The 18,504-nt window shown below is 44.8% G+C and overlaps 5 protein-coding genes and 1 long non-coding RNA gene across 10 annotated transcripts; 3 read left to right on the top strand and 3 right to left on the bottom strand.

Moving 5' to 3' along the window:
* The first annotated feature begins 313 nt into the window (after nucleotides 1-313).
* LOC138603664 (probable cysteine--tRNA ligase, mitochondrial) lies at nucleotides 314-3,825 on the top strand. Its single transcript, XM_069675540.1, has 15 exons — nucleotides 314-708; nucleotides 799-849; nucleotides 922-1,039; nucleotides 1,181-1,252; nucleotides 1,477-1,582; nucleotides 1,659-1,739; nucleotides 1,830-1,959; nucleotides 2,051-2,184; nucleotides 2,275-2,342; nucleotides 2,439-2,505; nucleotides 2,595-2,733; nucleotides 2,812-2,935; nucleotides 3,042-3,140; nucleotides 3,233-3,448; nucleotides 3,531-3,825. Exons 1-15 carry the CDS (start codon nucleotides 488-490, stop codon nucleotides 3,612-3,614), a joined length of 1,710 nt encoding a protein of 569 aa, XP_069531641.1. The 5' UTR covers nucleotides 314-487; the 3' UTR covers nucleotides 3,615-3,825.
* LOC138603665 (DDRGK domain-containing protein 1-like) lies at nucleotides 3,725-6,650 on the bottom strand. Of its 2 annotated transcripts, none has more exons than XM_069675542.1 (9): nucleotides 6,633-6,650; nucleotides 5,882-6,157; nucleotides 5,310-5,459; nucleotides 5,082-5,185; nucleotides 4,833-4,934; nucleotides 4,625-4,747; nucleotides 4,509-4,547; nucleotides 4,319-4,424; nucleotides 3,725-4,240 (listed from the first exon to the last, which is right to left on the bottom strand). In XM_069675542.1, the coding sequence occupies exons 2-9, from the start codon at nucleotides 5,967-5,969 to the stop codon at nucleotides 4,080-4,082; spliced, it is 873 nt and encodes a 290-aa protein (XP_069531643.1). In that variant the 5' UTR covers nucleotides 5,970-6,157; nucleotides 6,633-6,650; the 3' UTR covers nucleotides 3,725-4,079. The 2 variants fall into 2 exon arrangements, with proteins under 2 accessions (XP_069531643.1, XP_069531642.1); XM_069675541.1 differs by lacking the exon at nucleotides 6,633-6,650 and adding an exon at nucleotides 6,269-6,602.
* Nucleotides 6,651-6,656: 6 nt separating this feature from the next.
* Nucleotides 6,657-7,063, bottom strand: LOC138603666 (uncharacterized). Its single transcript, XR_011309247.1, has 3 exons — nucleotides 7,000-7,063; nucleotides 6,816-6,903; nucleotides 6,657-6,723 (listed from the first exon to the last, which is right to left on the bottom strand). It is a non-coding gene; the product is annotated as an uncharacterized lncRNA (long non-coding RNA).
* A 989-nt stretch (nucleotides 7,064-8,052) lies between these two features.
* Nucleotides 8,053-11,086, top strand: LOC138603777 (probable cysteine--tRNA ligase, mitochondrial). The gene is made up of 13 exons (XM_069675686.1): nucleotides 8,053-8,273; nucleotides 8,366-8,416; nucleotides 8,496-8,613; nucleotides 8,755-8,826; nucleotides 9,051-9,156; nucleotides 9,233-9,313; nucleotides 9,404-9,533; nucleotides 9,625-9,758; nucleotides 9,849-9,916; nucleotides 9,973-10,215; nucleotides 10,322-10,420; nucleotides 10,507-10,722; nucleotides 10,805-11,086. Exons 1-13 carry the CDS (start codon nucleotides 8,053-8,055, stop codon nucleotides 10,889-10,891), a joined length of 1,626 nt encoding a protein of 541 aa, XP_069531787.1. The 3' UTR covers nucleotides 10,892-11,086.
* Nucleotides 11,003-14,336, bottom strand: LOC138603717 (DDRGK domain-containing protein 1-like). Of its 4 annotated transcripts, none has more exons than XM_069675612.1 (11): nucleotides 14,273-14,336; nucleotides 14,089-14,176; nucleotides 13,907-13,997; nucleotides 13,156-13,431; nucleotides 12,587-12,736; nucleotides 12,359-12,462; nucleotides 12,110-12,211; nucleotides 11,902-12,024; nucleotides 11,786-11,824; nucleotides 11,596-11,701; nucleotides 11,003-11,517 (listed from the first exon to the last, which is right to left on the bottom strand). In XM_069675612.1, the coding sequence occupies exons 4-11, from the start codon at nucleotides 13,241-13,243 to the stop codon at nucleotides 11,357-11,359; spliced, it is 873 nt and encodes a 290-aa protein (XP_069531713.1). In that variant the 5' UTR covers nucleotides 13,244-13,431; nucleotides 13,907-13,997; nucleotides 14,089-14,176; nucleotides 14,273-14,336; the 3' UTR covers nucleotides 11,003-11,356. The 4 variants fall into 4 exon arrangements, with proteins under 4 accessions (XP_069531713.1, XP_069531715.1, XP_069531714.1 ...); XM_069675614.1 differs by having other exon boundaries at nucleotides 13,933-13,997; XM_069675613.1 differs by having other exon boundaries at nucleotides 13,938-13,997.
* Nucleotides 14,337-16,277: 1,941 nt separating this feature from the next.
* LOC138603776 (probable cysteine--tRNA ligase, mitochondrial) lies at nucleotides 16,278-18,444 on the top strand. Its single transcript, XM_069675685.1, has 11 exons — nucleotides 16,278-16,413; nucleotides 16,490-16,570; nucleotides 16,661-16,790; nucleotides 16,882-17,015; nucleotides 17,106-17,173; nucleotides 17,270-17,336; nucleotides 17,426-17,564; nucleotides 17,635-17,758; nucleotides 17,865-17,963; nucleotides 18,050-18,265; nucleotides 18,348-18,444. The coding sequence occupies exons 1-11, from the start codon at nucleotides 16,278-16,280 to the stop codon at nucleotides 18,432-18,434; spliced, it is 1,281 nt and encodes a 426-aa protein (XP_069531786.1). The 3' UTR covers nucleotides 18,435-18,444.
* The last annotated feature ends 60 nt before the right edge of the window (nucleotides 18,445-18,504 follow it).

Below are 18,504 nucleotides of genomic sequence, written 5' to 3'. Positions count from 1 at the left end.
ACTCTATTTCTTGCTTTAAGTCCAGTGGGGGACGACGAAGATCATCTAAGCTATTTAGCCAACCACCAATAGAATAAGAAGAAGAAGAAGAGTTAGACCATTTTCAACCAATATCCAAGGTGAACATATTTAATATAGAGAATATAATGTTGAACTCTTTATTTATTTTTATCTTATTTTCTTTCTACAATTTATTATTAGAATTAGTGAAGGTATTGTCCACGATACACACTCCATATCAGTTGGGGGCGCTGATGTATTATAACATTGTTTTCCAACCGCCATTAATCATTAACATGAAGAAGAAGAAGAAGACAAGGTAGTAGTAGAAGAAGAGGATGAAACACATGATTATTATCACAGGGCACTGTAACAACGTTTGCTAACATTTAAAACTGGTCGCACCGTTAATGTGCGAGTCAAGTAGCTAGCTTGCTAGGCTAAGCTAGCAGCGCTAATGCCGCTTCGCACACAGTAAGGTTTCACTATGTGGAGTTACTCAGTGAGGTCGGTGTTGTGGAAATCAAAGGTCCTCCGTGCGGCTCTGTCAGTCAACGCTGTCAAATGCAGATCGCATGGATCCTGTGGCAGTGTTTCAGGGAAGAGATGGATCAGACCCACCGGGTTTGACACCGGACTGAAGACTTATAACAGCCTGACTAAACAGAAAGAGCCTCTTATTCTGGCAAGAGAGGGAGTAGCTACCTGGTATGGAATATTGTTATGATGCTAATACACACTCTACATGTATACCTGCATAATAACCTAACTTTATATTTTGCATGTGTTGTGTCTCAGGTACAGCTGTGGACCTACAGTATATGACCACGCCCACCTGGGTCATGCATGGTAAATGCTTTTATTTCACCATCAAGCTTAAAACTGTGTCCAAGCTAAATGTGTATTCATGTTATGTTACAGCTCTTATGTCAGGTTTGATCTCGTGCAGAGGATTCTGTCCAGGTTGTTTGGAATCACAGTCATCCATGCGATGGTCATCACTGATATTGATGACAAAATTATTAAAAGAAGCTGGGAGGTAAGATCACAAAGGTGTTAAAATCAGCATTTCCTTATATTGACTCCTGGTTTTAAAGATTATAAAATCCTATAAAAAGCTGATAAAAACTTATTTTATGAAGCGTATTTATTCAGAAAATGTCTTTGCCTTGTTTTATAGGAAAATGTTTCCTCAGCCGTCATATCCTCGATGTATGAGGATGAATTCAAGAGGGATATGCTCTCATTAAAGGTGTGTATTTATTTTTATTAAATACCTTTAAGTCCTTCAAAGTGTAGGACATCTTGTTACCTGTCATGTCCTCGAATTTATTCTGTTATAAAAGCAGGTTTATTTCTGTAACTCAAATATCTGTAGTCACATATTTTGATGCACAGACTGGGGTCTCAGTGTTTGTGTTATAAAGTGTGTGTGTATCTTTAAACATGCATTTGTACTCTGCTGTTGTGTTTGAGGTGACTCCTCCCGCAGTGTATCTCAGAGTCACTGAGAATGTGCATCACATCGTCGCCTTTATCGAGCAGATCATCAACAATGGACACGCGTACACCACAAAGGAAGGTGATTATTCAGAGTCTTAAATGTTATTTAAGACACATGACACCTCTACTGTGTTAACATTTGTGTTTATTTGCAGGTGATGTCTATTTTGATATCAAGTCTATTGGGGATCGTTACGGCAAGTTTGCAGGAGCTGTGGATTCTCAGGGAGAACCAGGTGAGTGCTTCCGCCAGGGTTAGACATCGTCTTATACTAGATCAAAGGTCTGCATCAATAAGATATCTTTACTGACCGATGCTCCTCCAGGCGACACAAACAAACGAGACTTGAGGGATTTTGCTCTTTGGAAGCCGTCCAAACCTCAGGAGCCGTTCTGGGAGTCTCCGTGGGGCCGAGGGCGACCGGGCTGGCACATCGAGTGCTCGACCATCGCCAGGTTTGGATTTACAGCAACCTGTCTGCAGATAAGCTCGTCTATCCTCGTGCCTTTTTTTGAGGAAGCAGGATTTTTGTTTTGGTGTTTGCAGCTCCGTGTTCGGGAGTCGGCTGGACATCCACTCCGGAGGGATCGACCTGGCCTTCCCTCACCACGAGAACGAGGTGGCTCAGAGCGAAGCCTATCACCAGTGTGATCAGTGGGCAAACTACTTCCTCCACTCAGGTAGACACCAAATCCCAGCAACTACTGATCAATCATTGTAGCTCCGTCTATTTCCCTTCTGATCGTATCATCCCTGATTGATGTTTTCAGGACACTTACACCTGAAAGGCAGCGCAGAGAAAATGTCTAAATCTTTAAAGAACTACATCACCATCAAGGTAACGTCATCATGAATAATTGAGGAAGAATAAATCTCCCAAATTGCGCATTAAAGTTTATAACAAATCGTCTTCCTGCTTTTTGTCTTGGGTCAGGATTTCCTGCAGTCGTACTCGGCCAGCGAGTTCCGGATGTTTTGTCTCTTGGCCAAATACAGATCAGGTGGGAGAGGAGTGTCTCTGTTTGCATCAGAAGGTTTTTAATATGAAGGAAAATAGGTTCAAAGATGATTCTCTGTGGTGTCTCTGCAGCGATCGACTACAGCGACAGCAGCATGTCGGAGGCCCGCACGTCTCTGGGAACCATCAGCACCTTCATCCACGACGCTCAGGCCTACATGAAGGGTCAGCTGCAGTGCTCACCTGTGCAGGAAGCTGTGCTCTGGGAGAGGTACCAACTTCCTCCACACTCTCATCATGATTCATTCATTTTTTTAAGCATTGATGGGGATGACTTGTGTTTGATCAGGTTGGCTGAGACTAAATCCAGCGTGCTGAAAGCTCTGGCGGACGACTTCGACACCCCGAGAGCCGTCGGTGCTGTGATGAACCTGGTGTATCACGGAAACTGCCAACTCCAGCCTGTTTCTAAGGTACGCATCAGAGTACAAGGAGCGATCTGGGATGCCGATACTTCCCAGCTAGATTCGGGAAGAAGCCATGGAACGAAACTTCCATGATCTCTCTTTCTCTGCTCAGAGTGACGGTGTCGTTCGGAGCCCGGCAGTGTTCGCAGCGATGATCAGCTACATCAGAGATCTCCTGGACGTGTTTGGGATCGACCTGCAGCACAGCAAGGTCACGACTCAGAGATAATAAACACTTTATGTTTCCTTTAAACTGATTCAGTAAACGCTTCCTCACCTCTGCTGTTCTCCCGCCACATGCAGGAGGCCGACGCCGTGAGCGGCTGTGGGAGTCTGGAGGGCGTCGTGGAGCAGCTGACTCGTTTCAGGAGCGAGGTCAGAGCATTCGCGCTCGCTCGTCAGGACGCTCCGACCGCCGGCTCCGACAAAAAACCAGGACTTTACCCGGAGAGGCTCCCCCTCATCAAAGCCTGCGACACCCTCAGGAACGACCTGGCACCTTTGGGTGTGCTGATAAAGGTACGCTTCAAAGGCAGAGGTTGCATTTACTCTGATGTAAATTAAACAGTGCACAGGGACTGATTTTAGCTTCTGTTTGCAGGACAGAGGAGCTGCATCGACGTGGGAGATCACTGGGAAGCAGAGTCAGAGAGTCCAGGATGAAGACCAGGAGACGTCCAGCTGATGCCTCTGAGACGGACACTTTATTTTTGCCTCGTGCACTTAAATGATCTGAAAGACTTTCTGAAACAAAGAGACCAAACCTTCCTGATTTAGAAGCTGGGATAAACGCCTGATGTTCTTTATTTATAAAGGTGAAAGGGACATTCTAAAATTAAAACATTTCATACATTAGAAGTCTAAATAAAGTTTATTTCTTCTGTTATATTTGTACATTTCGGTCTTTTGCAAGATAAATATATCTCTGAAAAGACGACAAAGACGTGAATCTCAACTGTATTTTTCCAGGTGTTTATTTGTTGTGCTTCTTAATTTAATGTCATACACAGAAGTAACTGTGTTAACTTCAACTTTTGAAGCCTGACGTCTGCTGAAGGCCACTGAGCCGAGACGTCACGGCAACAACCACCAGTAAATTAGAGTCTTTCTGGCGTCCTGCAGCAGCCAAGTGTCTATCAAGATGTGTCCATCAGGCGTTGCTGCGGCTCTCCGGCTGCAGGTTGATCAGAGAGTTGCTGGCCTGAGCGAGCTCCGCGATGGACACTCGTCCTCTCTGTTTGATGAAACGAGCCACCGAGTCGAGCTCTTCGGGGGTGATGGAGATGAACTTCCCTCTGTCGTCGATCACGCCTGCAAGAGACGCATAACAGGGCATGTGTGGAGGGTTTCTACTTCAGAATGACGAAGAGGCAGGAGCGTCACACTGACCTGTGAGGGATCCGTCCGCCAACAGGTCCTGCAGCCTGCTGATGGCGTCCTGCGTCCTCATCCCGAAATGAGACGCCAAGTCCTCGAGGAGAACCACCTTGGAGCTCTGCAGGACAGAAAGGAGAGCCTGTTTCACACTTTATATTCAGATGCTTCACAGCAGGATGGAGCGTGTTAAAGCAGCTCTCACCTCGATGTGCTGGATGAACTCCTGCAGGAGGTTACGACTCTGAGAAGAAAGAACGCAAACACGTCTTAGATTTAGAACAGATTACAGTTTCAACTTGAGCTGAGCAGAGAGCCGACCTGGTCCTCGGAGAGCTGCTCCTCCTCTCCCTGCTCCTCTATGACGAATGAAGCTTTGAGTTTCAAGTACTCCTCCTCGTCCCGTCTCTCCTGCTCCTCTTTAGCCCGGCGCTCCTCCTCCTCCTGAATGAGCACAAACACAGAGTCTCAGCATCTCCTGTGAAACACGAGGAGGAAACACACGATGGGAGGTGTGTGTGTGTGAGACCTGTTTCTGTTCCAGCAGTCGTTCTCTCTCGTCCTCCTGGTGCCTCTCCTGCTCTCGGAGCTCCTGCATCCTCTTCCTCTCCTCCCTCTCCTCCATCTCTGCCTGAAATTACATAAAAAGACCCTCATATATGAATATTTCCTTATTTTCTGTCTTCATTTCACATTTACCAGAAAATCTTTGGGCTTTACAAGACATTTAAAGACTCTCTATGTCAGCGTAGGCTCTGCGCTCAGGTCGACCTCTCACCTCTCGCTGAGCTTTCTTCGCCTGTTTCTCCTCCAGCTTCTTCTGCTTCTTAGCTCCAACTTTTTTCAGCGTCTCCACCTCCTCTTCCTCCTCATTCTCCTCCTCTGAAACCAACAGCAGCTCACTTTAACATCCCACATTATAAAGTAGATCACAAGACCTGCAACTGTGAACTTCTTATTATACTCTAGTATGAATTCTAAGTGTGTTATGACAGACGGTGTTTACCTGGTTCTACAGCTTCTCTCTGTGGTCGTCTGTTAGCCATCACTGCAGCGAGGTTCCTCCTCCTGCGAGGCATCCCGGCTCCTCTCTCCTCCGCTGCCCGCGGAGGAGGCCCCGCCGCCCGGGCTACATCCCTCTGTTGCTCCTCATCAGCTGAGCACAGGCAGCGAACATAACACATTTCACTACTGTGAATGCCTTAACATTAGGGCTGGCTGACACAACAATATGGGGATATGGAATAAAGGACATTTGAATATGAAGAATAGAAATTACATTTAAAATCATTTTTGCCGCACGATTAGGTCATAATAATATCGGTTCACAAGACCCACTACGTCTTCCGTAGTTATGACGGAGTGACAGCTGTAAGCTAACATTATCTGAATTCAACATTACAGTAGTAATTACATTTAAAATGCATGCATACTTAAGACGCTGCTTAAACGTTTTAAAAAATATGACACTGTGCCAACTTTAATAGAACAACCTGAACAGCAGAGAAAAGCTTGAGAAACACTATGCTGACAGTTAGCCTAGCATTAGCTCACCAGTTTCTAGACTAACTTACGTACCTTCCTGTGTTTTCCCCCGCAACTTCACCGCAAACACAATGAGGACAATGAGGATCGCAGCTGCGATCAGATACAGCGCGACGTCCATGACTGTCCTGAGAATATACTTTCACTAAATATAACTGTTGTACACGTCAGTGTCAACTCATTACAGCAGTGTGGAGGACTGTCTTCTTCTTCTTCTTCTTCTTCTACCACTACTGGTTGCATGCATGTAGTCTTCTTCTTCTTTGTTTTTATTGGCCGTCGTAGGAGTTCGTATCGCCGACCACTGTTCTAGAGGGTACAGAATCAGGACATTAAACAATCTTAATGATGATAATTGGGGGGTAAAATTCTCAATTAAATCCTTCACACAATTTTCAGTCATGATCCTTGGCTTTTTACCCCAGAGACTGTTTTATTTCTGCATTTAAACGGTTGGCATCCAGTTTAAAGAAGCACTACCGCCACCTGCTGGCCGGGAATATGAACAGGTAAAATCTTTTCTCGATCTGTTAAATCTAATCATGCTTTTGGAAACAGACATATTTACACCTCACAGGAAGAAGCTGCAGAGCAGATGTCTGTGAAAAGAGTTCAATTAATCCTCATTAAACTGACACTTTTCAGGACGCGCTGCGCTGTCATTGGAGTGCAGATCCTGCAGCCACACACACACACACACTCTGGTCTTTCACCAGCATGAGCAGTGTTATGAGTAGCAACAAAACATTTCCATGCACAACATGGAACATGCACACATGCACACCAGCAGGGGGGTAAAAGGCAGTGAACCAGACTATGTGATTGCAGCGGCGGCTCCAAGAAGGAGGTTTCCAGTAGGCCGCTCTCCTCGTACTCTGCAGAGACGACAATAAAAGACAACATGAGTTACAGTGAAAGAAACAGAATGACGTCTTTTCCCGGTCGGATGTGAGAACGATGTGAATACCTTCCATATCTGCTGCTTCTCCATCTTCATCTTCATCGTCGTCGTCATCGTCGCAACGCGCTGCAGATGTGGCGTTCATGTTCTTGTCCTGCGGGAATCAAAATTAAAAGACATTTGTAACGACAGCTTTTAAACACGATCCCACTTCAAACTGTATTTTATGAGAATAAAGAATGAAGCTAACCTTACTATTGTCCAGTGAGATTTCTCGTACAGCATCTGTGACGCCTAAAACATCTGCAGAAACAGCTTTTTTTATACAACATAAACAACCTGTCGGTGTGAAAGAGTGGCTCAGTGGAGCAGACGTGATTCAGTAAAGAACAATGATAGCACAGAAACATTAAATTAAATCTTCTCACCATTACGTGTCAGGAGAAACTGTTTATCTGGAGGCAAATATGGCTTCACCTTCACTTCTTCCCCAGAGGCCCTAAGGGAAGAAGAAATCACAAACATGAGGACTTGTTATTTCAAACCAGGGTGTGTATTTTTCTGCTCTTTATGAGAACAAGCAGTGGTCCAAAACTTACTAACTTACTTCACATATATGTTAGGGTTTCATAAATATTTGCTAAATTACTAAAATGTCATGTGTATACCCGAGAGAAGAAAAGGTTTCAGATTACAACAAAATATGTTGGTGGGAGGGATGCCCGTACAATACCTGAGTATCAATGCAAACTATAGCTTTAAGTATACATCGGCATAAGCTAAATAATGCGTTTCAGTTGCTGATAATGTTACAAAAGGGGACACAGAGAGTAAATGATGCAACCCTGGTGTCTTCAATGGAAGTGAAACACTGCAATAAACTGTGAAATTAAACAACAAGAACAGAGAAGTGAACACAGGGAAGAAGCAAAGACCTGCAACAGGTCAGAAATCAATGTGATGCCTTTTCCTTCATTTACACATATATGTGTGTCATAACTGATGGCGTAAGGAATGTTATAGCAATACAACCAGCAGTAACCATAATACTAAACAAAATAAACATTAGCCTACTTCATATATATATATATATATATATATATGTATATGTATTACCAGCATAAATAACAGTACTAGCAGTATGTGACCACTCTCCAATCAAACATCAAAAACCATGTTTCCCAGAGCTAATAATCACATTACATACATGTAAGGGGAGCTTAACATGAGGAATTCATATTTATGTGATTTAGCTGCAGGTAAAGCAGTGCTAATGCCGCTTCGCACACAGTAAGGTTTCACTATGTGGAGTTACTCAGTGAGGTCGGTGTTGTGGAAATCAAAGGTCCTCCGTGCGGCTCTGTCAGTCAACGCTGTCAAATGCAGATCGCATGGATCCTGTGGCAGTGTTTCAGGGAAGAGATGGATCAGACCCACCGGGTTTGACACCGGACTGAAGACTTATAACAGCCTGACTAAACAGAAAGAGCCTCTTATTCTGGCAAGAGAGGGAGTAGCTACCTGGTATGGAATATATTGTTATGATGCTAATACATACTCTACATTTATACCTGCATAATACCCTCACTTTATATTTTGCATGTGTTGTGTCTCAGGTACAGCTGTGGACCTACAGTATATGACCACGCCCACCTGGGTCATGCATGGTAAATGCTTTTATTTCATCATCAAGCTTCAAACGGTTAAATGTGTCCAAGCTAAATGTGTATTCATGTTGTGTTACAGCTCTTATGTCAGGTTTGATCTCGTGCAGAGGATTCTGTCCAGGTTGTTTGGAATCACAGTCATCCATGCGATGGTCATCACTGATATTGATGACAAAATTATTAAAAGAAGCTGGGAGGTAAGATCACAAAGGTGTTAAAATCAGCATTTCCTTATATTGACTCCTGGTTTTAAAGATTATAAAATCCTATAAAAAGCTGATAAAAACTTATTTTATGAAGCGAAATTATTCAGAAAATGTCTTTGCCTTGTTTTATAGGAAAATGTTTCCTCAGCCGTCATATCCTCGATGTATGAGGATGAATTCAAGAGGGATATGCTCTCGTTAAAGGTGTGTATTTATTTTTATTAAATACCTTTAAGTCCTTCAAAGTGTAGGACATCTTGTTCCCTTTCATGTCCTCAAATTTATTCTGTTATAAAAGCAGGTTTATTTCTGTAACTCAAATATCTGTAGTCACATATTTTGATGCACAGACTGGGGTCTCAGTGTTTGTGTTATAAAGTGTGTGTGTATCTTTAAACATGCATTTGTACTCTGCTGTTGTGTTTGAGGTGACTCCTCCCGCAGTGTATCTCAGAGTCACTGAGAATGTGCATCACATCGTCGCCTTTATCGAGCAGATCATCAACAATGGACACGCGTACACCACAAAGGAAGGTGATTATTCAGAGTCTTAAATGTTATTTAAGACACATGACACCTCTACTGTGTTAACATTTGTGTTTATTTGCAGGTGATGTCTATTTTGATATCAAGTCTATTGGGGATCGTTACGGCAAGTTTGCAGGAGCTGTGGATTCTCAGGGAGAACCAGGTGAGTGCTTCCGCCAGGGTTAGACATCGTCTTATACTAGATCAAAGGTCTGCATCAATAAGATATCTTTACTGACCGATGCTCCTCCAGGCGACACAAACAAACGAGACTTGAGGGATTTTGCTCTTTGGAAGCCGTCCAAACCTCAGGAGCCGTTCTGGGAGTCTCCGTGGGGCCGAGGGCGACCGGGCTGGCACATCGAGTGCTCGACCATCGCCAGGTTTGGATTTACAGCAACCTGTCTGCAGATAAGCTCGTCTATCCTCGTGCCTTTTTTTGAGGAAGCAGGATTTTTGTTTTGGTGTTTGCAGCTCCGTGTTCGGGAGTCGGCTGGACATCCACTCCGGAGGGATCGACCTGGCCTTCCCTCACCACGAGAACGAGGTGGCTCAGAGCGAAGCCTATCACCAGTGTGATCAGTGGGCAAACTACTTCCTCCACTCAGGTAGACACCAAATCCCAGCAACTACTGATCAATCATTGTAGCTCCGTCTATTTCCCTTCTGATCGTATCATCCCTGATTGATGTTTTCAGGACACTTACACCTGAAAGGCAGCGCAGAGAAAATGTCTAAATCTTTAAAGAACTACATCACCATCAAGGTAACGTCATCATGAATAATTGAGGAAGAATAAATCTCCCAAATTGCGCATTAAAGTTTATAACAAATCGTCTTCCTGCTTTTTGTCTTGGGTCAGGATTTCCTGCAGTCGTACACTCTCATCATGATTCATTCATTTTTTTAAGCATTGATGGGGATGACTTGTGTTTGATCAGGTTGGCTGAGACTAAATCCAGCGTGCTGAAAGCTCTGGCGGACGACTTCGACACCCCAAGAGCCGTCGGTGCTGTGATGAACCTGGTGTATCACGGAAACTGCCAACTCCAGCCTGTTTCTAAGGTACGCATCAGAGTACAAGGAGCGATCTGGGATGCCGATACTTCCCAGCTAGACTCGGGAAGAAGCCATGGAACGAAACTTCCATGATCTCTCTTTCTCTGCTCAGAGTGACGGTGTCGTTCGGAGCCCGGCAGTGTTCGCAGCGATGATCAGCTACATCAGAGATCTCCTGGACGTGTTTGGGATCGACCTGCAGCACAGCAAGGTCAGGAGATAATAAACACTTTATGTTTCCTTTAAACTGATTCAGTAAACGCTTCCTCACCTCTGCTGTTCTCCCGCCACATGCAGGAGGCCGACGCCGTGAGCGGCTGTGGGAGTCTGGAGGGCGTCGTGGAGCAGCTGACTCGTTTCAGGAGCGAGGTCAGAGCGTTCGCGCTCGCTCGTCAGGACGCTCCGACCGCCGGCTCCGACAAAAAACCAGGACTTTACCCGGAGAGGCTCCCCCTCATCAAAGCCTGCGACACCCTCAGGAACGACCTGGCACCTTTGGGTGTGCTGATAAAGGTACGCTTCAAAGGCAGAGGTTGCATTTACTCTGATGTTAATTAAACAGTGCACAGGGACTGATTTTAGCTTCTGTTTGCAGGACAGAGGAGCTGCATCGACGTGGGAGATCACTCAGGGGAAGCAGAGTCAGAGAGTCCAGGATGAGGACCAGGAGACGTCCAGCTGATGCCTCTGAGACGGACACTTTATTTTTGCCTCGTGCACTTAAATGATCTGAAAGACTTTCTGAAACAAAGAGACCAAACCTTCCTGATTTAGAAGCTGGGATAAACGCCTGATGTTCTTTATTTATAAAGGTGAAAGGGACATTCTAAAATTAAAACATTTCATACATTAGAAGTCTAAATAAAGTTTATTTCTTCTGTTATATTTGTACATTTACGTCTTTTGCAAGATAAATATATCTCGGAAAAGACGACAAAGACGTGAATCTCAACTGTATTTTTCCAGGTGTTTATTTGTTGTGCTTCTTAATTTAATGTCATACACAGAAGTAACTGTGTTAACTTCAACTTTTGAAGCCTGACGTCTGCTGAAGGCCACTGAGCCGAGACGTCACGGCAACAACCACCAGTAAATTAGAGTCTTTCTGGCGTCCTGCAGCAGCCAAGTGTCTATCAAGATGTGTCCATCAGGCGTTGCTGCGGCTCTCCGGCTGCAGGTTGATCAGAGAGTTGCTGGCCTGAGCGAGCTCCGCGATGGACACTCGTCCTCTCTGTTTGATGAAACGAGCCACCGAGTCGAGCTCTTCGGGGGTGATGGAGATGAACTTCCCTCTGTCGTCGATCACGCCTGCAAGAGACGCATAACAGGGCATGTGTGGAGGGTTTCTACTTCAGAATGACGAAGAGGCAGGAGCGTCACACTGACCTGTGAGGGATCCTTCCGCCAACAGGTCCTGCAGCCTGCTGATGGCGTCCTGCGTCCTCATCCCGAAATGAGACGCCAAGTCCTCGAGGAGAACCACCTTGGAGCTCTGCAGGACAGAAAGGAGAGCCTGTTTCACACTTTATATTCAGATGCTTCACAGCAGGATGGAGCGTGTTAAAGCAGCTCTCACCTCGATGTGCTGGATGAACTCCTGCAGGAGGTTACGACTCTGAGAAGAAAGAACGCAAACACGTCTTAGATTTAGAACAGATTACAGTTTCAACTTGAGCTGAGCAGAGAGCCGACCTGGTCCTCGGAGAGCTGCTCCTCCTCTCCCTGCTCCTCTATGACGAATGAAGCTTTGAGTTTCAAGTACTCCTCCTCGTCCCGTCTCTCCTGCTCCTCTTTAGCCCGGCGCTCCTCCTCCTCCTGAATGAGCACAAACACAGAGTCTCAGCATCTCCTGTGAAACACGAGGAGGAAACACACGATGGGAGGTGTGTGTGTGTGAGACCTGTTTCTGTTCCAGCAGTCGTTCTCTCTCGTCCTCCTGGTGCCTCTCCTGCTCTCGGAGCTCCTGCATCCTCTTCCTCTCCTCCCTCTCCTCCATCTCTGCCTGAAATTACATAAAAAGACCCTCATATATGAATATTTCCTTATTTTCTGTCTTCATTTCACATTTACCAGAAAATCTTTGGGCTTTACAAGACATTTAAAGACTCTCTATGTCAGCGTAGGCTCTGTGCTCAGGTCGACCTCTCACCTCTCGCTGAGCTTTCTTCGCCTGTTTCTCCTCCAGCTTCTTCTGCTTCTTAGCTCCAACTTTTTTCAGCGTCTCCACCTCCTCTTCCTCCTCATTCTCCTCCTCTGAAACCAACAGCAGCTCACTTTAACATCCCACATTATAAAGTAGATCACAAGACCTGCAACTGTGAACTTCTTATTATACTCTAGTATGAATTCTAAGTGTGTTATGACAGACGGTGTTTACCTGGTTCTACAGCTTCTCTCTGTGGTCGTCTGTTAGCCATCACTGCAGCGAGGTTCCTCCTCCTGCGAGGCATCCCGGCTCCTCTCTCCTCCGCTGCCCGCGGAGGAGGCCCCGCCGCCCGGGCTACATCCCTCTGTTGCTCCTCATCAGCTGAGCACAGGCAGCGAACATAACACATTTCACTACTGTGAATGCCTTAACATTAGGGCTGGCTGACACAACAATATGGGGATATGGAATAAAGGACATTTGAATGTGAAGAATATAAATTACATTTAAAATCATTTTTGCCGCACGATTAGGTCATAATAATATCGGTTCACAAGACCCACTACGTCTTCCGTAGTTATGACGGAGTGACAGCTGTAAGCTAACATTATCTGAATTCAACATTACAGTAGTAATTACATTTAAAATGCATGCATACTTAAGACGCTGCTTAAACGTTTTAAAAAATATGACACTGTGCCAACTTTAATAGAACCTGAACAGCAGAGAAAAGCTTGAGAAACACTGTGCTGACAGTTAGCCTAGCATTAGCTCACCAGTTTCTAGACTAACTTACGTACCTTCCTGTGTTTTCCCCCGCAACTTCACCGCAAACACAATGAGGACAATGAGGATCGCAGCAGCGATCAGATACAGCGCGACGTCCATGGCTGTCCTGAGAATATACTTTCACTAAATATAACTGTTGTACACGTCAGTGTCAACTCATTACAGCAGTGTGGAGGACTGTCTTCTTCTTCTTCTTCTTCTTCTACCACTACTGGTTGCATGCATGTAGTCTTCTTCTTCTTTGTTTTTATTGGCCGTCGTAGGAGTTCGTATCGCCGACCACTGTTCTAGAGGGTACAGAACCAGGACATTAAACAATCTTAATGATGATAATTGGGGGGTAAAATTCTCAATTAAATCCTTCACACAATTTTCAGTCATGATCCTTGGCTTTTTACCCCAGAGACTGTTTTATTTCTGCATTTAAACGGTTGGCATCCAGTTTAAAGAAGCACTACCGCCACCTGCTGGCCGGGAATATGAACAGGTAAAATCTTTTCTCGATCTGTTAAATCTAATCATGCTTTTGGAAACAGACATATTTACACCTCACAGGAAGAAGCTGCAGAGCAGATGTCTGTGAAAAGAGTTCAATTAATCCTCATTAAACTGACACTTTTCAGGACGCGCTGCGCTGTCATGGGAGTGCAGATCCTGCAGCCACACACACACACACACTCTGGTCTTTCACCAGCATGAGCAGTGTTATGAGTAGCAACAAAACATTTCCATGCACAACATGGAACATGCACACATGCACACCAGCAGGGGGGTAAAAGGCAGTGAACCAGACTATGTGATTGCAGCGGCGGCTCCAAGAAGGAGGTTTCCAGCAGGCCGCTCTCCTCGTACTCTGCAGAGACGACATTAAAGACAACATGAGTTACAGTGAAAGAAACAGAATGACGTCTTTTCCCGGTCGGATGTGAGAACGATGTGAATACCTTCCATATCTGCTGCTTCTCCATCTTCATCTTCATCGTCGTCGTCATCGTCGCAACGCGCTGCAGATGTGGCGTTCATGTTCTTGTCCTGCGGGAATCAAAATTAAAAGACATTTGTAACGACAGCTTTTAAACACGATCCCACTTCAAACTGTATTTTATGAGAATAAAGAATGAAGCTAACCTTACTATTGTCCAGTGAGATTTCTCGTACAGCACCTGTGACGCCTAAAACAGCTGCAGAAACAGCTTTTTTTATACAACATAAACAACCTGTCGGTGTGAAAGAGTGGCTCAGTGGAGCAGACGTGATTCAGTAAAGAACAATGATAGCACAGAAACATTAAATTAAATCTTCTCACCATTACGTGTCAGGAGAAACTGTTTATCTGGAGGCAAATATGGCTTCACCTTCACTTCTTCCCCAGAGGCCCTAAGGGAAGAAGAAATCACAAACATGAGGACTTGTTATTTCAAACCAGGGTGTGTATTTTTCTGCTCTTTATGAGAACAAGCAGTGGTCCAAAACTTACTAACTTACTTCACATATATGTTAGGGTTTCATAAATATTTGCTAAATTACTAAAATGTCATGTGTATACCCGAGAGAAGAAAAGGTTTCAGATTACAACAAAATATGTTGGTGGGAGGGATGCCCGTACAATACCTGAGTATCAATGCAAACTATAGCTTTAAGTATACATCGGCATAAGCTAAATAATGCGTTTCAGTTGCTGATAATGTTACAAAAGGGGACACAGAGAGTAAATGATGCAACCCTGGTGTCTTCAATGGAAGTGAAACACTGCAATAAACTGTGAAATTAAACAACAAGAACAGAGAAGTGAACACAGGGAAGAAGCAAAGACCTGCAACAGGTCAGAAATCAATGTGATGCCTTTTCCTTCATTTACACATATATGTGTGTCATAACTGATGGCGTAAGGAATGTTATAGCAATACAACCAGCAGTCACCATAATACTAAACAAAATAAACATTAGCCTACTTTATATATATATATACATGTATTACCAGCATAAATAACAGTACTAGCAGTATGTGACCACTCTCCAATCAAACATCAAAAACCATGTTTCCCAGAGCTAATAATCACATTACATACATGTAAGGGCAGCTTAACATGAGGAATTCATATTTATGTGATTTAGCTGCAGGTAAAGCAGCGCTAATGCCGCTTCGCACACAGTAAGGTTTCACTATGTGGAGTTACTCAGTGAGGTCGGTGTTGTGGAAATCAAAGGTCCTCCGTGCGGCTCTGTCAGTCAACGCTGTCAAATGCAGATCGCATGGATCCTGTGGCAGTGTTTCAGGGAAGAGATGGATCAGACCCACCGGGTTTGACACCGGACTGAAGACTTATAACAGCCTGACTAAACAGAAAGAGCCTCTTATTCTGGCAAGAGAGGGAGTAGCTACCTGGTATGGAATATATTTTTATGATGCTAATACATACTCTACATTTATACCTGCATAATACCCTCACTTTATATTTTGCATGTGTTGTGTCTCAGGTACAGCTGTGGACCTACAGTATATGACCACGCCCACCTGGGCCATGCATGGTAAATGCTTTTATTTCATCATCAAGCTTCAAACGGTTAAATGTGTCCAAGCTAAATGTGTATTCATGTTGTGTTACAGCTCTTATGTCAGGTTTGATCTCGTGCAGAGGATTCTGTCCAGGTTGTTTGGAATCACAGTCATCCATGCGATGGTCATCACTGATATTGATGACAAAATTATTAAAAGAAGCTGGGAGGTAAGATCACAAAGGTGTTAAAATCAGCATTTCCTTATATTGACTCCTGGTTTTAAAGATTATAAAATCCTATAAAAAGCTGATAAAAACTTATTTTATGAAGCGAAATTATTCAGAAAATGTCTTTGCCTTGTTTGATAGGAAAATGTTTCCTCAGCCGTCATATCCTCGATGTATGAGGATGAATTCAAGAGGGATATGCTCTCGTTAAAGGTGTGTATTTATTTTTATTAAATACCTTTAAGTCCTTCAAAGTGTAGGACATCTTGTTCCCTTTCATGTCCTCAAATTTATTCTGTTATAAAAGCAGGTTTATTTCTGTAACTCAAATATCTGTAGTCACATATTTTGATGCACAGACTGGGGTCTCAGTGTTTGTGTTATAAAGTGTGTGTGTATCTTTAAACATGCATTTGTACTCTGCTGTTGTGTTTGAGGTGACTCCTCCCGCAGTGTATCTCAGAGTCACTGAGAATGTGCATCACATCGTCGCCTTTATCGAGCAGATCATCAACAATGGACACGCGTACACCACAAAGGAAGGTGATTATTCAGAGTCTTAAATGTTATTTAAGACACATGACACCTCTACTGTGTTAACATTTGTGTTTATTTGCAGGTGATGTGTATTTTGATATCAAGTCTATTGGGGATCGTTACGGCAAGTTTGCAGGAGCTGTGGATTCTCAGGGAGAACCAGGTGAGTGCTTCCGCCAGGGTTAGATATCGTCTTATACTAGATCAAAGGTCTGCATCAATAAGATATCTTTACTGACCGATGCTCCTCCAGGCGACACAAACAAACGAGACTTGAGGGATTTTGCTCTTTGGAAGCCGTCCAAACCTCAGGAGCCGTTCTGGGAGTCTCCGTGGGGCCGAGGGCGACCGGGCTGGCACATCGAGTGCTCGACCATCGCCAGGTTTGGATTTACAGCAACCTGTCTGCAGATAAGCTCGTCTATCCTCGTGCCTTTTTTTGAGGAAGCAGGATTTTTGTTTTGGTGTTTGCAGCTCCGTGTTCGGGAGTCGGCTGGACATCCACTCCGGAGGGATCGACCTGGCCTTCCCTCACCACGAGAACGAGGTGGCTCAGAGCGAAGCCTATCACCAGTGTGATCAGTGGGCAAACTACTTCCTCCACTCAGGTAGACACCAAATCCCAGCAACTACTGATCAATCATTGTAGCTCCGTCTATTTCCCTTCTGATCGTATCATCCCTGATTGATGTTTTCAGGACACTTACACCTGAAAGGCAGCGCAGAGAAAATGTCTAAATCTTTAAAGAACTACATCACCATCAAGGTAACGTCATCATGAATAATAGAGTAAGAATAAATCTCCCAAATTGTGCTTTAAAGTTTATAACAAATCGTCTTCCTGCTTTTTGTCTTGGGTCAGGATTTCCTGCAGTCGTACTCGGCCAGCGAGTTCCGGATGTTTTGTCTCTTGGCCAAATACAGATCAGGTGGGAGAGGAGTGTCTCTGTTTGCATCAGAATGTTTTTAATATGAAGGAAAATAGCTTCAAAGATGATTCTCTGTGGTGTCTCTGCAGCGATCGACTACAGCGACAGCAGCATGTCGGAGGCCCGCACGTCTCTGGGAACCATCAGCACCTTCATCCACGACGCTCAGGCCTACATGAAGGGTCAGCTGCAGTGCTCACCTGTGCAGGAAGCTGTGCTCTGGGAGAGGTACCAACTTCCTCCACACTCTCATCATGATGTTTTTAAGCATTGATGGGGATAACTTGTGTTTGATCAGGTTGGCTGAGACTAAATCCAGCGTGCTGAAAGCTCTGGCGGACGACTTCGACACCCCGAGAGCCGTCAGTGCTGTGATGAACCTGGTGTATCACGGAAACTGCCAACTCCAGCCTGTTTCTAAGGTACGCATCAGAGTATAAGGAGCGATCTGGGATGCTGATACTTCCCAGCTAGACTCGGGAAGAAGCCATGGAACGAAACTTCCATGATCTCTCTTTCTCTGCTCAGAGTGACGGTGTCGTTCGGAGCCCGGCAGTGTTCGCAGCGATGATCAGCTACATCAGAGATCTCCTGGACGTGTTTGGGATCGACCTGCAGCACAGCAAGGTCAGGAGATAATAAACACTTTATGTTTCCTTTAAACTGATTCAGTAAACGCTTCCTCACCTCTGCTGTTCTCCCGCCACATGCAGGAGGCCGACGCCGTGAGCGGCTGTGGGAGTCTGGAGGGCGTCGTGGAGCAGCTGACTCGTTTCAGGAGCGAGGTCAGAGCGTTCGCGCTCGCTCGTCAGGACGCTCCGACCGCCGGCTCCGACAAAAAACCAGGACTTTACCCGGAGAGGCTCCCCCTCATCAAAGCCTGCGACACCCTCAGGAACGACCTGGCACCTTTGGGTGTGCTGATAAAGGTACGCTTCGAAGGCAGAGGTTGCATTTACTATGATGTAAATTAAACAGTGCACAGGGACTGATTTTAGCTTCTGTTTGCAGGACAGAGGAGCTGCATCGACGTGGGAGATCACTCAGGGGAAGCAGAGTCAGAGAGTCCAGGATGAGGACCAGGAGACGTCCAGCTGATGCCTCTGAGACGGACACTTTGTTTTTGCCTCGTGCACTTAAATGATCTGAAAGACTTTCTGAAACAAAG

The sequence above is a fragment of the Semicossyphus pulcher genome, unplaced genomic scaffold (assembly GCF_022749685.1).
Source record: "Semicossyphus pulcher isolate SPU_LCO1_2020_fin unplaced genomic scaffold, fSemPul1.0.p SCAF_24, whole genome shotgun sequence".
Taxonomy (NCBI): Eukaryota; Metazoa; Chordata; class Actinopteri; order Labriformes; family Labridae; genus Semicossyphus; species Semicossyphus pulcher.
Note: the sequence above shows the minus strand (reverse complement) of the source record. Positions and strands in the feature narration are given on the sequence as shown.

Excerpts from the sequence above, each read along its gene's own strand:
- LOC138603776 (XM_069675685.1), top strand. The coding sequence starts at position 16,278 with ATGCATTTGTACTCTGCTGTTGTGTTTGAGGTGACTCCTCCCGCAGTG. Across the intron at positions 17,337-17,425 it reads CTTGGCCAAATACAGATCAG|CGATCGACTACAGCGACAGC; the intron begins GTGGGAGAGGAG and ends GTGTCTCTGCAG. Across the intron at positions 18,266-18,347 it reads CTTTGGGTGTGCTGATAAAG|GACAGAGGAGCTGCATCGAC; the intron begins GTACGCTTCGAA and ends TTCTGTTTGCAG.
- LOC138603777 (XM_069675686.1), top strand. The coding sequence starts at position 8,053 with ATGTGGAGTTACTCAGTGAGGTCGGTGTTGTGGAAATCAAAGGTCCTC. Across the intron at positions 8,274-8,365 it reads AGAGAGGGAGTAGCTACCTG|GTACAGCTGTGGACCTACAG; the intron begins GTATGGAATATA and ends GTTGTGTCTCAG. Across the intron at positions 8,827-9,050 it reads GGGATATGCTCTCGTTAAAG|GTGACTCCTCCCGCAGTGTA; the intron begins GTGTGTATTTAT and ends GTTGTGTTTGAG.
- LOC138603717 (XM_069675612.1), bottom strand. The coding sequence starts at position 13,243 with ATGGACGTCGCGCTGTATCTGATCGCTGCTGCGATCCTCATTGTCCTC. Across the intron at positions 12,737-13,155 it reads GCGGGGGAAAACACAGGAAG|CTGATGAGGAGCAACAGAGG; the intron begins GTACGTAAGTTA and ends GCCTGTGCTCAG. Across the intron at positions 12,025-12,109 it reads GACTGCTGGAACAGAAACAG|GAGGAGGAGGAGCGCCGGGC; the intron begins GTCTCACACACA and ends GTGCTCATTCAG.
- LOC138603664 (XM_069675540.1), top strand. The coding sequence starts at position 488 with ATGTGGAGTTACTCAGTGAGGTCGGTGTTGTGGAAATCAAAGGTCCTC. Across the intron at positions 1,583-1,658 it reads CGCGTACACCACAAAGGAAG|GTGATGTCTATTTTGATATC; the intron begins GTGATTATTCAG and ends GTTTATTTGCAG. Across the intron at positions 2,506-2,594 it reads CTTGGCCAAATACAGATCAG|CGATCGACTACAGCGACAGC; the intron begins GTGGGAGAGGAG and ends GTGTCTCTGCAG.
- LOC138603665 (XM_069675542.1), bottom strand. The coding sequence starts at position 5,969 with ATGGACGTCGCGCTGTATCTGATCGCAGCTGCGATCCTCATTGTCCTC. Across the intron at positions 4,935-5,081 it reads CGAAGAAAGCTCAGCGAGAG|GCAGAGATGGAGGAGAGGGA; the intron begins GTGAGAGGTCGA and ends ATGTAATTTCAG. Across the intron at positions 4,548-4,624 it reads AGCAGCTCTCCGAGGACCAG|AGTCGTAACCTCCTGCAGGA; the intron begins GTCGGCTCTCTG and ends CTTTCTTCTCAG.